This window comes from Coturnix japonica, chromosome 3 (genome assembly GCF_054131305.1).
Source record: "Coturnix japonica strain WE chromosome 3, WE-NBRP24, whole genome shotgun sequence".
Lineage (NCBI taxonomy): Eukaryota > Metazoa > Chordata > Aves > Galliformes > Phasianidae > Coturnix > Coturnix japonica.
In genome coordinates, this window is record NC_140665.1 from 103,078,714 (window position 1) to 103,092,166 (window position 13,453).

The 13,453-nt window shown below is 45.6% G+C and overlaps 1 protein-coding gene across 4 annotated transcripts in view; it reads left to right on the forward strand.

The window, feature by feature from the left end:
- The window catches only part of RUNX2 (RUNX family transcription factor 2), a 195,363-nt gene that overhangs the window by 104,306 nt on the left and 77,604 nt on the right, over positions 1 to 13,453 (forward strand). For all 4 annotated transcript variants that reach the window (XM_085542310.1, XM_085542309.1, XM_085542312.1 and 1 more), the window contains one exon: positions 7,431 to 7,592. In XM_085542310.1, the coding sequence (XP_085398436.1) occupies positions 7,431 to 7,592 (162 nt within the window). The remainder of the gene's footprint in view (positions 1 to 7,430; positions 7,593 to 13,453) is intronic.

The window sequence follows — 13,453 nt, forward strand, 5'->3', positions numbered from 1 at the left end:
GGTGATCAGCTTATGCCCTGAAGCACGAGAACTGAGATCCCTTGTAATTTTCTTCCTCTCTAAGTGTAACCTCATATGCTGTTTTCATTCACATAAATGCCTCCTGTAGAAAATGTTCTGCTGGCTTTGATTAATAGAGTACTTCTCTGCCTCGTTATGAATCAGCAGCAGCATTTACAGCTCCTGGAGGTGACAACTTCAGATGAGGTTTAAATAAGCCTGGCTGCAGACAGAGCTATATGCTGTTCCCTATCTGCGCTGCAGCTTGAAGAGATCAAAGCCCGTTCCAGCTGAGGCTTCATCCAGAGAGGGAAGTGCTGCTGGTGAGGCAGAAGGAATGAGCTGAACCCAGAAAGGCAGGCTGACTTCCCCATCTATTATTGATTATATGCGTTTCTTGCCAGATAAACCCAGAGTCATGGGATACTTTAGAATCCCAAAGGGATTCCATAAAGCAATGAGGATGCTGATACGTATTCAAATTTCTAGTGAATACGGGGCTGTAGTATGGTCCAATACAGTGCCATGTTGTTCCCCACTCGTCTCCTCCTTGATTTCCAGCAGCCAAGTACCCAGCTCACAAAGGCTACTCGTTAGCTTTCCATTTAATAAAGCAGTTCATCTGAGCGTGGTGCATCGGTGCAAGCCCGTGAATTGCACTGGCTTCCCCACAAGGCTTTTCTTGTGCTCTTCAGGATGTTGATTGCAATCTGCAAAGCTCTGTGTGCTTTGATGTTCCACCAAAGCGCCGGGATGCTTCTGCGGACGGTCCCTCGTGGTTCTTCTGCGAGGAATGGGTGCCCCTTGCCACACAAGCTGTGCCAGTGGGAGACAAAGGGAATGCCTCAGAGCAGACACCTCTTTGATCAGGTGCTGGTTGCCCCTGGGAAACTGCAAAATGTATGGCTGCTGGGTGCGGGGATAGGGCTGGAGCTGCTGGCGCTGCCCTCCTCCCCCAGTTACCCACTGGATTCTTAATGTGGTCACTGGGCCAGTAGGGTCTGGGGATGCGTTGAAAGGAGTACAGATGCTCGTCTGAACCCAAGGATGTTTTTATTACCTTTTATTACCTTTCTTGGAATTAAGCAAGCATTCCTTTTAGATATACATTTGTTTCTTAACCTCTTACCTAGTAATTTAGGGGAAATAATTAATTCCTTATAAATTTAACAGTAAATACTGCATTCCTATGACAAAATCCATATTATGCCTAGTAAGCACATAAACTGGTTTTGTGTAGTTCCACTTGAGGTCTCGCATAGCTGTTGCATGATTAAACACAAATAATATTTAAAGCCTGACTGGCCCACACCTGAGCACGGAGGAACACTTTGGGGTCCACTCTTATATTTCTTCCCTCTGTCTGGGTGGTGTTTATTTGCCTCGAGTATCAGAGCACAGTCTCCACAAATCGCAGCGCAGTCCCAAACCCACTGCAGCAGCACAAGGCACAGAGTTGCCCTTATTCAACATGGCATTTTAACTAGGAGCCTGCAAAAGCAACAGTGAAGGGTCATTAAAAAACAAATCGCCCAATAAGCAGATGCCTTTGCTGAGCCAGTGCAGATTCAATTTGAGCCCCGCTTGCTGCCTGTAAATCAGGGAAGCTGTCTGCTCACATTTGGATATTGGTATATTTGCCTTTTTTTTTTTGCTTTCCTCTCTCCCTTAACGGCACTGGAACAACTTGCAGGCGGGTCGAGTTTCAGCCCCGCTCAGAGCCTGGCTGGTTGCAGCAGTGCTCCAGTATGAAACGAGCAAAAACGTTGTTTCTCTAAACTGCAACCACTGTGGATGAGCTCCTGTCAGAGCAGATCCAAGCAGGGCTATGAGTGGGGCTTACATCAGGTTTCTTGCTCCATCACTGTCGTGGCACCATATGACCTATAGGCAATCTGTGACTTGCAGCACTGAGAGAGCAGCGTTCAAAAAGCGGGTCCTGTGATTTTAATTTATTTCCCCTTTTCCTGCTTTCCCCTCTCCCCCGTGCTTTGGTGATGCTGCATTTCCAGCCTTCATCATTTTACACTTTTTAAAGTTGTAGAAAGCGGGCTTAAGGAATCTGGAGGTGAAAGTTAGTGGGGGGATCCATCACCACTATCAGGTGGAGCAGTGAGAACTGAGGCTGGTGGGAAGGCTGTGGGCAGAAAGCACCTTCAGCTCCTCGCATGGCACCTGCATACACCAGTCTGCAGCTGTGCAAATCAGCCTGCTGAATGCAGCAGGCACTGTATGTGACTGCTTGGAGAATACCAATTAGAAATAGCCCAAGTTATGGGTATACAGGGTGCACTGTGCCTTCAGTTCATGCGATAAAAGCTACAAGTCAGCATATGGGGTGGAGGAGCTGGGATTCCTTCAGTCACAAACCCCAGCGTGGCTGCAGTCTGCTGTGCTTTATGCAAATTGATTGCATCCTTGGGGCGACTGGCAAGCTGCCACTATGAGCCTCCATTGGGTCCGTGTCCCTCCTCATAGAGTATTCCTTTAACTTTTCTTTTTTTTTTTTTTCCTTTGCTATTTAGTTGTCCTACTGGCAAGACTTGTTCAGCTTAGTTTTTTGGAGTTTTTTTGGTTTTTTTTTTCCTTTAGAATTGTGACTCTTAGGGACTGAGAGGAAAAATGGTTTCAAAGGTTCTTAAGGCCAAAATCTGGTCTCAATTACACTGGTGTCCATAAGGGTGTAACTTCACTGCATTCACTGATTGAACTGGGAAATCCAGATCAAGCCCTGGGCTTTCAAATGCTCAGAAGAAATAGAGGAGAGGGGGAGGTTGCATTTTGTTGTTGTTGTTTTGCTGGGGTTGGGTTTACAACAATAGCATGTTTACTCATGCAGAAAGTCATCTTGGTTTTGTTAAGATCATAACCAAAGATATTTGCTTTGGGTGTTTACCACAGATAGCTCCAGACAGCTTGTTTTTTAGTATCAGCAGTAGCACTAATGCAATGGGCAGCAGCCAGCACGGGAACCAACAACTGGATTTAAATAAGTGTTTTTGGAAGGTGTGTGCATGCATGTGATGTTTGGGCTTTATAGGCTGTGTGCTGTGAGCCCGTGGTCATGCTCTGAGTACCAGAGCTCAGCTTGAGAAATGGAAATCTGATCTTTTTCTATAGTAAATCTGTACGCTTCATAATGTGTGCTCTGGGCAGCCTGGTCTAGTAAGTGGCCACCCTGCACATAGCAGGGGGGTTGAATCTAGGTGATCATTATAGTCCTTTTCAACCCAGGCCATTCTGTGATTCTGTGATATGATATGATATGATATGATATGATATGATATGATATGATATGATATGATATGATATGATACGATACGATATGATATGATATGATATGATATGATATGATATGATATGATATGATCCAGCACCAAAGGAACAGATAGCTGCTCCAGCAGGACAACTTTCCAGCTTTCTCTTCTCTCTTTTGACACTCTTCCATTGAAAGAAGTGAACTGACATTGCTGGGTGATGAGTGGGAGAAGTGGGCCACGAGGAGTTGCTCAGTGAAACTGACAGACAAATGCCTTTGCAAGCCCACGTTTTCCTGCCTCACCTCACCTGGTGGTGCCATTGGGAAGGAGCTGTCACTGGGTTACTTTGGTCCTTACCCACTGACTTGTTTCTGCTCATCTGCACCCAGGTGACTTTGCATACGCATGGAAATGCCCTGTCCTTAACGAATATTGTGAAAGCCGCCCTTTTCTTCACACCCACACAGACTTAATGAGAATGTTTACAAAAGGAGGGCTGTTCTTAGGAATCGCTCCAAGATTTTCAAGTGCAAAGTCAAATTCAGAGCGGCCCTTTGCCTCTGTTGCTGCTGTTTAAGTCTGTGCCAGCCTGGCTGCAGGCCTCTGGCCCTGGGAGTTGGGTGGGCTTTCTCCCAAGCCATTCAGTGTACTTCTGTATTCACATTTTCCCTTGTTTTCTAGGGATTCCTCCAGGCAGAAATTCATGTTTGCTCTGCCTCAGAGCTCTGGGGTTTCTCATATATTCGGGGCCTTCAGCCATTAGAAAGATGCTGTGGCTGCCAGAGCGTGTGGTGCTTCATGTGACAGCCCAGAGCCTCTGGCTCTCACACACAGTGGGTGCCTGCCAGCCTGGCAACCATGGCCTTCCACTCTCTGCAAACAGAAGAGATGGTCTCCATCTGCATGAAGGCAAGGAAAATGTCTTGCAAACCCACTTGCACTGTCTGCCCCACTGGTGTGTGCTCAGTGGCCATGCCATCCCTTCAGCATTGGAGGAGGCGACCCTACTGTGGACATCATTCTGTTCCCTTCTGGCATCCACTTGGATTTGCCTTGTAAGGGGAAGTTCTGAAAGCAGGCACCTCTAAGGGGTGGGTTTTGGTTGTGTGGGGTGGAGTTTGGCTGTGTGGGGTGGGTGTTGGCTGCATTTTACTTTAGGCACTTGGCAATACCACTGAGCAGTGACCGTGACCCTTTGGGCAAGCAGACCTTGTTTGAATTCTGCTCCTCACATGTCCAGACAGAGGCTGGTTTTAGGGCATTTACTCCAGGTTCTGCTAAAACTACTATCTTTGGTTTCCGCTTTCCCAGCAGGCCAAAGATAATCCTTGAAGCCCCAGGGCACATTCCCCACCTGGCCTCAGCCATGGCCTTGGCCCTGCCTCAGTGTGGAGATATCACATTGACCTCCAGCCTGGCCTGCTGCATCCTTTCTTCAGTCAGTGAGCTCTGATGCATCTTCTGTTCAATTTGGTTGAGGATTTTCCTCCAAATTATTTCCTATTCTATGAGAAAACACAGTACGATTTTCCTGGAGCTGAGTTTCCTGCAGTCTAGCTTGAGAGAGGCTCAGATTCACACTTGAACATCTGGGTTGAAAGCTTCTAGCCAAGAGAAGCACCTCATTTTGTGAATGAGATGCTCAATGAACAAATAATCATTTTTCTACTTAAATTTAGGCAGAAAGTTCCACAAAAGATCTGTGTAAGGACAGCAGCAGTTGTGTCACAGCACAGTGTCTTCACTTCACAGCCTGTCCTCTTCCTCTAGAACACTTTGCAATTTAACATCTCACAGTTTGGGGCTCATGAAGAGATGAAATCAAATATAAATTATAACATGAATCTGCTTTTCAGCATTGGAATGAGCTAAGGGAGGTGTGTGTAAAAATTAAGCTTAATGTCTTGAGAATATCTGAAATGCTGTAGCATCAAGAGATGGTCCATCCAACCCCATATTCTGCCTCTGACACTGTAATATGAAATACCATTATAATGACTGCGTGAGTCCATTCATTTCTTGCTGTTGATCCTTCTTGTGTTCACAGAGGCATTTGTACTTGTTGAATTAAGGATGTTAGGTGGAAAGTCAAACCTACTTATGAGGTGCTGGGAGTGTTCAGAATCTTTTCATGCCACGATGGCTACACCAGAGAAGTGGCATCAGCCTCTGCAAGGCAGCTCCTTTCCTGAAGTTTACATCATCTTAAACCAAATTCCTGCAAAAACATCTGCTCTGATTTTGCTCAATTTTTACCTGCTCTGTAGTTTCCTTCCAGTACTGGGGCTGACCCTGCTTCAGATTCAGAAACACGGGTTGAAAAGCTCTTGGAGTTTGAAGTAGCGTAGGTCTGAGATTGTGCTCCTGACACATCATTAATTTTAAGATTGTTTTCCCAGCAAGCGCAGGCTTTCCGTTCCCAGTTGAAGATCATTTACCATTGACTGAATGGTGAATTATAGTAGTGGAATGAGGCAGAGAAATATGTCGATATCAGATATAACAACGAGCAGTCAGTCAAATTTGAACCTGCGCCAATCTATACAACCCTAGCCCTGAAATTGTTAAAACAAAGAAGTTCATTACATTTAATGATCAAGTGTCCTTCAGATTTCTGAGGAGTTTATATTAACCATTTACATTACTCAGCTCTAATATAAATGGCAAACTCAGGGAAAATCCTCTTAAAATTAAATTGGAACTTGTTTTTTGGTTTTTTTTTTTTAATCTATATAGTTATTTTGCTTCAAGGAAGTATCTGCTTTCCAGACATCTCTTCAAACAAATCATGTCTGAAAGCAAAAATAAACAAGGCATAGCTAAAACTACAAGCTTTTGCTGTGTGGAAGAGTAGGGAAAGGAGTTAAAAAAGAGGGGAAAAAAAGAGTTGAATTTCCTGACAAAGTGCCTTTGCTTATGCCATGTGGCTATCACATTTCTGTCTGCAAAGCAGTGCTGTAGGACAGTGCTCTGATGTAGCAGGTTCTCCAAACCGAGTGGACCTGGTGTGTTTCACTGAAGGTAGTGGGGAGAATTTGGATGGTTTCTGCGGACCAGTTTGGAGACAGTTATCTGTTTATCAGGCAGTGCCCAGAAAAATTTTGGGGGTTAAAAGCGCTTATCAGCATAAAGAAACAAAAATAGCTATGTCTGTTGAAGAATTTGGTGCTATCTTTATCACCATGTACTAAGTGAGAACAAACAGCTTCTGAATCCCAGCACTCCCTCTTTCTCACTTGGTGCAGTCCACCAGACCTTCAGCAAAAAATAAACAGTATTTATCCTTAAAATAATTTCCTTCATTGTGTGCTCTAACGAGTACATGTGAATGCATCATTAGCTCCTGCTAGTTATCCCAATCCATCTGACTTCATGTTGTTCTAATTGAGGTGACGGTAGGTAACTGGGCCAGCATCCAAGTGTGACATTTTTAGACAGATGCTAATAAGATTAATGACATTTTCCTTCTTGGAGAGCATTTTCAGCACTAAAACCACTTTTTTGTCATGTTTGAACTGGATAACAACTTGACAGGCATGCCAAGTGCTGACTTTAGAGTCTCCTTGCCTTTTACATGCACTTCCCAAGCTCAGCTGCAGCATCCCCTATGTCTCTTATTTACTGTCAGCTTATCTGTCCACATTGCCAAGGACTGGCAAGTCCCAGTTTAACACTGTCAGAGCTGGGTGATAGACAGCAGGAGCTTACAGAACAGCTGATTAATCTTCAGCTCTGCTCACTGTCCCATTCATTTGCCCCAAATATTTAGGAGGAAGTTTTTCCCCCAGAGGGTGGTGACGCACTGGCACAGGTTGCCCAAGGAGGCTGTGGATGCCCCATCCCTGCAGGCATTCAAGGCCAGGCTGGATGTGGCTCTGGGCAGCCTGGGCTGCTGGTTGGTGACCCTGCACACAGCAGGGGGTTGGAGCTGGGTGAGCACTGTGGGCCTTTGTGACCCAGGCAATTCTGTGATTCTTTGACTGTCACCAGGAGGGAAACTCACAGAGCAAGGCTTAAAGACATTGAGTCTGGAGGAGCAAGTTGTGTTTCCTTGTGTTCTCCTTCCTTGTGACACTGATGTATGTTCAGTAGCCCCATCTCTTTCAGTTAGACTGCTGGTGCCTTACAATTTCTCTTCCTTACCTTTTGATACCCTTTTCTTTTTTGCAGACCCCAGGCAGGCGCAGTCATCCCCGCCGTGGTCCTATGATCAGTCATACCCGTCCTACTTGAGCCAGATGACCTCGCCGTCCATTCACTCCACAACTCCCCTGTCCTCCACTCGAGGCACAGGACTTCCAGCCATCACCGACGTGCCCCGACGCCTCTCAGGTAGTGTCCACATTTCTCCTAAAATAATTACACTGTCAGGTACAGAAGCTGCCTGAATGACTGCAGACAATCCCTAGTAAGAAGAGCAAGACTTGGCTGGTGATAAGAATTGCTTCCTGGTGGGTGGGGGTCAGAAAGAGCTGCTGCATTGCTCAGAGCATGAATGGTTTGAATGTCACTAGGTCCATTCCAGATCAGAATATTTTTTTTACTGTGAACCTGGTTCTGTGATCAAATTCTCTCTCTTCTGCTCCCTGCTCCCCCTTTCCCCCCCGGGAGGATGTTTTGCTTACATGTTGCAACATCACTGTGATATTCTTTATATTTTGGTGTTTTCATTTTGCGTGGTGTGTGATGTTAGATAGATGCCTTTTATTTCTTCAGTAGTGAAGGTGAAGGTTCATTCTGCCTTTTTAATCCAGTAGCTCAAGAAAGCCTGTTTCCTTAGTTAATGAGTACTTCAGATGCTTATCAGAAACTAGCTGAGTCACTTTAGGGTAAAGATTGGACAAATTGTGCCTTGGAATGATGTAGGAGAGAGGAAACTTGTTTAGGAACAGACAAGACAGCAGCTACAAACTGAGACTTTTTTTAATCAAACAAATGTACATTTACATACTGTGCAATTCACCTGTATGGTCTCAGCGATAAAAGCATCTGTGTGAAGTAATCTGATTGCCCCAAAGTAAGATAGAGCCCGTAATGGCACACAGTCACCATGTGTATCTTGCCAAGAATGAGGAACCTTAGGCGAGGGTGGCTCAGCGTAAAAGCTCCAACCTTGCAAGTGTGGAAATACGAGCAGTGTATGCCAAAAAGCACGTGTAACGTGAAGTCTTTATGATTCATTAATGAAAACTAAAGAATCAGCCTTATGACATTACTATTTTTTTGCATGTTTGCAAGATACTATTACAATCTTGGATGCTGCTGCCATACACCTGTTTGACTTGCAGCCAGGTGAATTTCTTGCTGTCGTGTTTCTCATTCACCATGCTCGTAGCACTGGTAATGCTGAGCACTGCACTGCACTGCAACCCTGACAAGCTGAACTCCAGCCAGCAGGCATGTAGGATTTGATTAGCTTCGACTCCTCGAGTTCTTTCATCTCAGAAGGGGGAAGCTTTGTTTCTCAAACAAATGGCTGCAAAGCCCTCTGCGGTCCCTAGCGTGCTCTGCCTCTTTGGAGATGCCAACCGCCTCCGTATGGGCCGAGGGGCGCAGGGTGTTGGGGCAGGTTCCCGTGGGCTCCCTGTGCAATGCGCTGACTTGGTGTAAAAAGCTAGATTGGCTTGATGCTGAGGAAATGCTTTGTTTGGCCAGAAACAGGTTCCCTTTGGAGTCTCCTGATGGTCTGTGTTGTTGAGTAGGTTATTTTTGCAATTGTGCCCTCAGCAACACCTCGGGGAGAGGCTCGGCTGGGAGCACAGCGGCTGTACCATGCACTTGCCCTGCAGCCCTTGCTTGTCTGGGTGCATTCAGACGTGAGCGCCTGGCATGTGGGTGCAAGCAGGATGGCTGAAGGCCTGGCTGTGTACATTATGTGGCCGTGTGCTGAACTCTTCCCTTGCACTCAGTAGTTGGTTGCCACCACTCTTCTTGCTTGTCATGTGATGGCTCAAACCAGCATCTCTGTAACGCTCCCACCCTGTCACAGCACAGGGATCTTGCTGCCAGGTAGATTTAGAATTGAGAAAGGTGGGTTTCATCTTCTACGTAAGTGCTAGAGGTTGTTTGCAGTGTTTGCTGATGTTCAAATCACAGAGCGACACTGCCAGGTGCAGGAGGAGACCCGACTCCCAAGCACCAAGGAAATATGTTGCAGCCTCTACTGGGAATGCTGCAGCTCTCCAGAGTTTCTGCCTCACACAGGGAGGCAGAATCTGGCCCCTTTTGTCTTTAAAGCAGAGAGAAAATGCAGATTTAAAGCTTTCTGTTACAGCAGCCAATTTATCTTTTGCACTTAGAGAGACAAACCACCGCTCAGTTACTTGACACGTCTTTCAGGAAGAGCAGAGCTTTGAAAAGGAGAAATGACAACTAAGAAACTCTTAGCCTTAATATTTTTATATTAGAAAATGTCAGGCATCACCAGCGCATAAGGGAGAAATTAGCATTTTACAAGGCCTTGAATAAAAACAAACTCTGCTTCCCAATATGGTGGCAGAAACCTGATTATCAAGGCTGTTAAAAATATACAAGGTAATTTTAATGAATGCCATATTTACTGCCTGGTTCTTAACATCATGCAGGAGGAAAAATGGGTGAAACTTCCCCCTCGGGCCTTGAATGTCACACCTTATAGGCACAGGGCTGACTACCTGCCACAGCTTCACATCACTCAGCCTTTCTTCAAACCGCTGTGGCTTTGGCCATACCTCTGCTTGGGCATGTTGAAAATGTACCATTTGAAAAGCAAAGGTGTCTTTCAACACAGTGGTGGCATGGTCAGTGGCAGCCCACAGGAGCTATTTTGGATGATACTCCTAAGGCTGGAAATGCATCCAGTTCCTGACCAAAATGCTCACACTCCTCACCATCGTGGAAGGGTGCAGCTCTTGGTGCTGAGGATGCCAGTGCTTGAACCAGAGTTCAGGCTGAGCGTCAGAAGAGTTTGGGAGCTGTAGGAAAGGGTGTGGGTGAGGGATTGTCAGAGCAGCACAAGCGTTTCTCCATCTCATGGAAGAGGGGAAAAGGGCAGCAAGCTGATTCCTTGAGTTACTTAGACAGGCTGGTGTAATGTGGCTGAACTGGTCGTGCCAGTGTCTAGACGCATACCTGATTGCTTTGCACAGCTGAAATGTCTGCCTGCATGCTGCAGACACGTGCAGATGAGCACCCATGACAGTGTAGGTGTCAGACTTGAAATATTCATCTTTTATTCTCCAAATGGGGACTGGTACTTCATCTGCAATGTTCAGCAATTAATCAGTGATATTTTGCTCATATTTGGGTAATATGCAACAGCAGTAGCTGAATAGCAAAAAAGAGCCCACCCAAAGACTGGCTGGAAAAACCACACAGCTCTTGGACTAATGATCTCCCTGGTGCATGTGTCTCATGTTCGTATAAAGAATAAATAAAATAAGCTCGTGAGGCCATACAATTGACTTACCTCATTGTACCGACTCAATCATAAAAAGAGCATGTTTCCCCATATTTTATTAAACTACCTGTCTGCTTCGACTTCCCTAAAAGGCAGAGAAAGTTGGTGGCCTAGTAGATTAATATTCTTAATTAAGTAATATTGTAGTGGAAACCATGGGAATATATGAACATGGCCATTCTAGAGAGAGTTTCGCCTGAGGGATGTGGTCTGATTGCATGATTCATGGTGAAGGCACTCAGTCTTTGTAACCAAACTGCATGTGGGAAGAGGAACGTAAGTGTCTATTATGTAATTAATATATATGATTCATATAAATACACATCAGAGTCATTTTACATAAAGCTTCAGGACTGATCCAACAAGTCCTTGGCACATACAAGGTTCAGAGCAAGGAGTACGGGCTGGGTTGCTCTTGGAGTCATAAGAGGTTGCTTCACAGAAGCAGAAGGAGGTATGGATTTCCTCTGGATTTAGATGTCCACAGGGTAGTCATTTGTGTCTGAGAATTGGTGAGCCATCTGTGCTGGCTCTCAAGTCAGTGGGGACAAAACAGCATTTGGAGGACTCAGTTAACTTGACCAGTCTGTGGATGAGCTGTGGTCCTTGGCAGTGCTTTGGATGAGCCTGCTTCTGTCCATGGGTTCTACAACGCATGTAGTTGAACAGTTCAGGTACAGGCACGTCTAATCAGATAGTCTGTATTTGGTGAGGCAGATCCCAAAGAGATGATTAAATGGTTCAATAAACATACTCATATCACAGCTTAATTATACTTCAGACCTCGTTTAAGCCAGCCAGAATCTGCCTCACCCTTACCTCTATCCACTCAGTACTCTTCAGGCTTGAGCTTTTTGTGTTGAGAATATTCTTGAGAATGGAGACAGGGAAACTTCTACACAGTTCCTAGATCTGCTTGTGCTTCTGCCTAAATGCCTTGCTTTGTGCTTCACCTTTGAAAGAGCTGAAGGGTCAAACGCAAAAGCTGCTGGAAGACTTAACCTGGTAACATTAATACTCTCCTATCTTTGTACTTATTGTGCCATTGAATAGAGAAGCACTGAGATAAATGAGGGACACCCTGGGCTCAGCCTGAAAAAGTCTGCAGACCCAGTGCACTGAGCTGAACCAGCTGTAAAGGAATTTCCATACCAAGAAATGAAACAGGGGCAAGACCTGGGCTGCTGCACAGCAGTATGGCTTACTTGTTGGTGGGGCTGCTTTGGGGGTTGGCCAGCCAGCTGCCAGCAGGTCCCAGCCATGCCTTGGGAATGAGCACAGTCCTGAACCAATTCCTAACAGGCAGCACCCCAGTTGTGGAGGCTAAAAGGATTTAATATTGCAGCCGTGGCCAGGCCATAATGGACCGAGAGATAGAGAACAGACCAAACCCTGGGCTGTTTGCCGTCTTCAGTGTTGCCAAAGTTTGCCATCAATTCGTCTCGCCCGGTAGATATCACGGCATCATTTTGGACTATCCCAGACTTTAATCAGATACTGAATTTAAGAGACGTTACAGTTCTTCCAACTTGCTGAGGGTTGGCAAGGATAAATCCAACTCTGCACATTCTGCCTGTGCTTTAATCAGTGACAGTACCGCTCTTTTACACAATTTAATTTTCGTTCTTGTAAGCCTACATATCTTAAACCTAAATAGAACACATCTTGGGGAAGCCGCTATGGCTGAACCTTTGGGTTGAGTGCTGTACTTTAATAAGGAAGTGGCTCACATTGATGTGCTGGTTTTCCTTGAGGTCCTCTGCTGCTTGTCGTCTTAGGTTTCTAAGCCTGCCTTGCAATTGCCTTGGATTTTGTTCAATGTCTTGTGCACACATTGCACACACAAACTTTAAAATAAGGATTTCCCCCCCTCCCCCCCTCCTTTTTACTTTTTTATTCGTTTGGATTTGCTCTTTGAAGGATATTACTTGGAAGAAAGTGTTCTGTCTTCCTTGAGGGAGCTCAGCTTCACAACCACTAACTGAATAAAACCTGCGGTTCTGTGAAGTAGCTGCTCCTGAATCCCTTAATTCCTGCTAACTTCCTTGGATGGACTCAGCGCATTTCAAGCCCGTGTTCTTAACAAGAGAATACATTAGAGCTGTCCCTAGGATACAATCCGTGGCCATTGCCAACAAGGCGCTTGTGTTAGCAGTGCTTGAAATGAATGGGCAGTTCACGCTTCAGCAATATTGTCTCAGGCTCTTGGCAGACCCAAGAAGCCAGCTCCATTTCTGGTGCACTCACTACACTCTTCTGTTTTTCTTGGTGACTATAAGAATTTTCACTCTGTCTTCTTTTTTTAATGGAAGCTGAGAGGCTCAAGTCTCCGTCATCCTACTTTTCAATGCGTGTTGCAGCAAAGTAGAGAACTTGGGAGAACTTAGGAGGGAGGTTCTGTTCTCTTCAGAAACAGCTCAGTCATTTTGCTCCCCCACCTCAACTCATCTCCTCCATTCCTCTCTGTTTTTTTTCTTTCCATGTTCAGTGGCACTATTTATTCTGTTTACCACAGGTTTTCCATTTTTAGACTCCTGCCCGTTCGGTGCCTCCTGGGAATCTCAGCACCTTGGCACTTGTGTGTGGGGTTTCGGTCGCGCCGTCTCTCCTGGGTACAGTCCCTCATTGGATCAGTTGTCCAGAAGATATGTTGCACCGATCCCCACCTCAAGGATGAGGGCCAAATTCCTCTGGTGTGGGTGGCCTCAAATTAGGCACCTCTACCCATATTTAGGTGGCAAAACAAGCGGGCTGA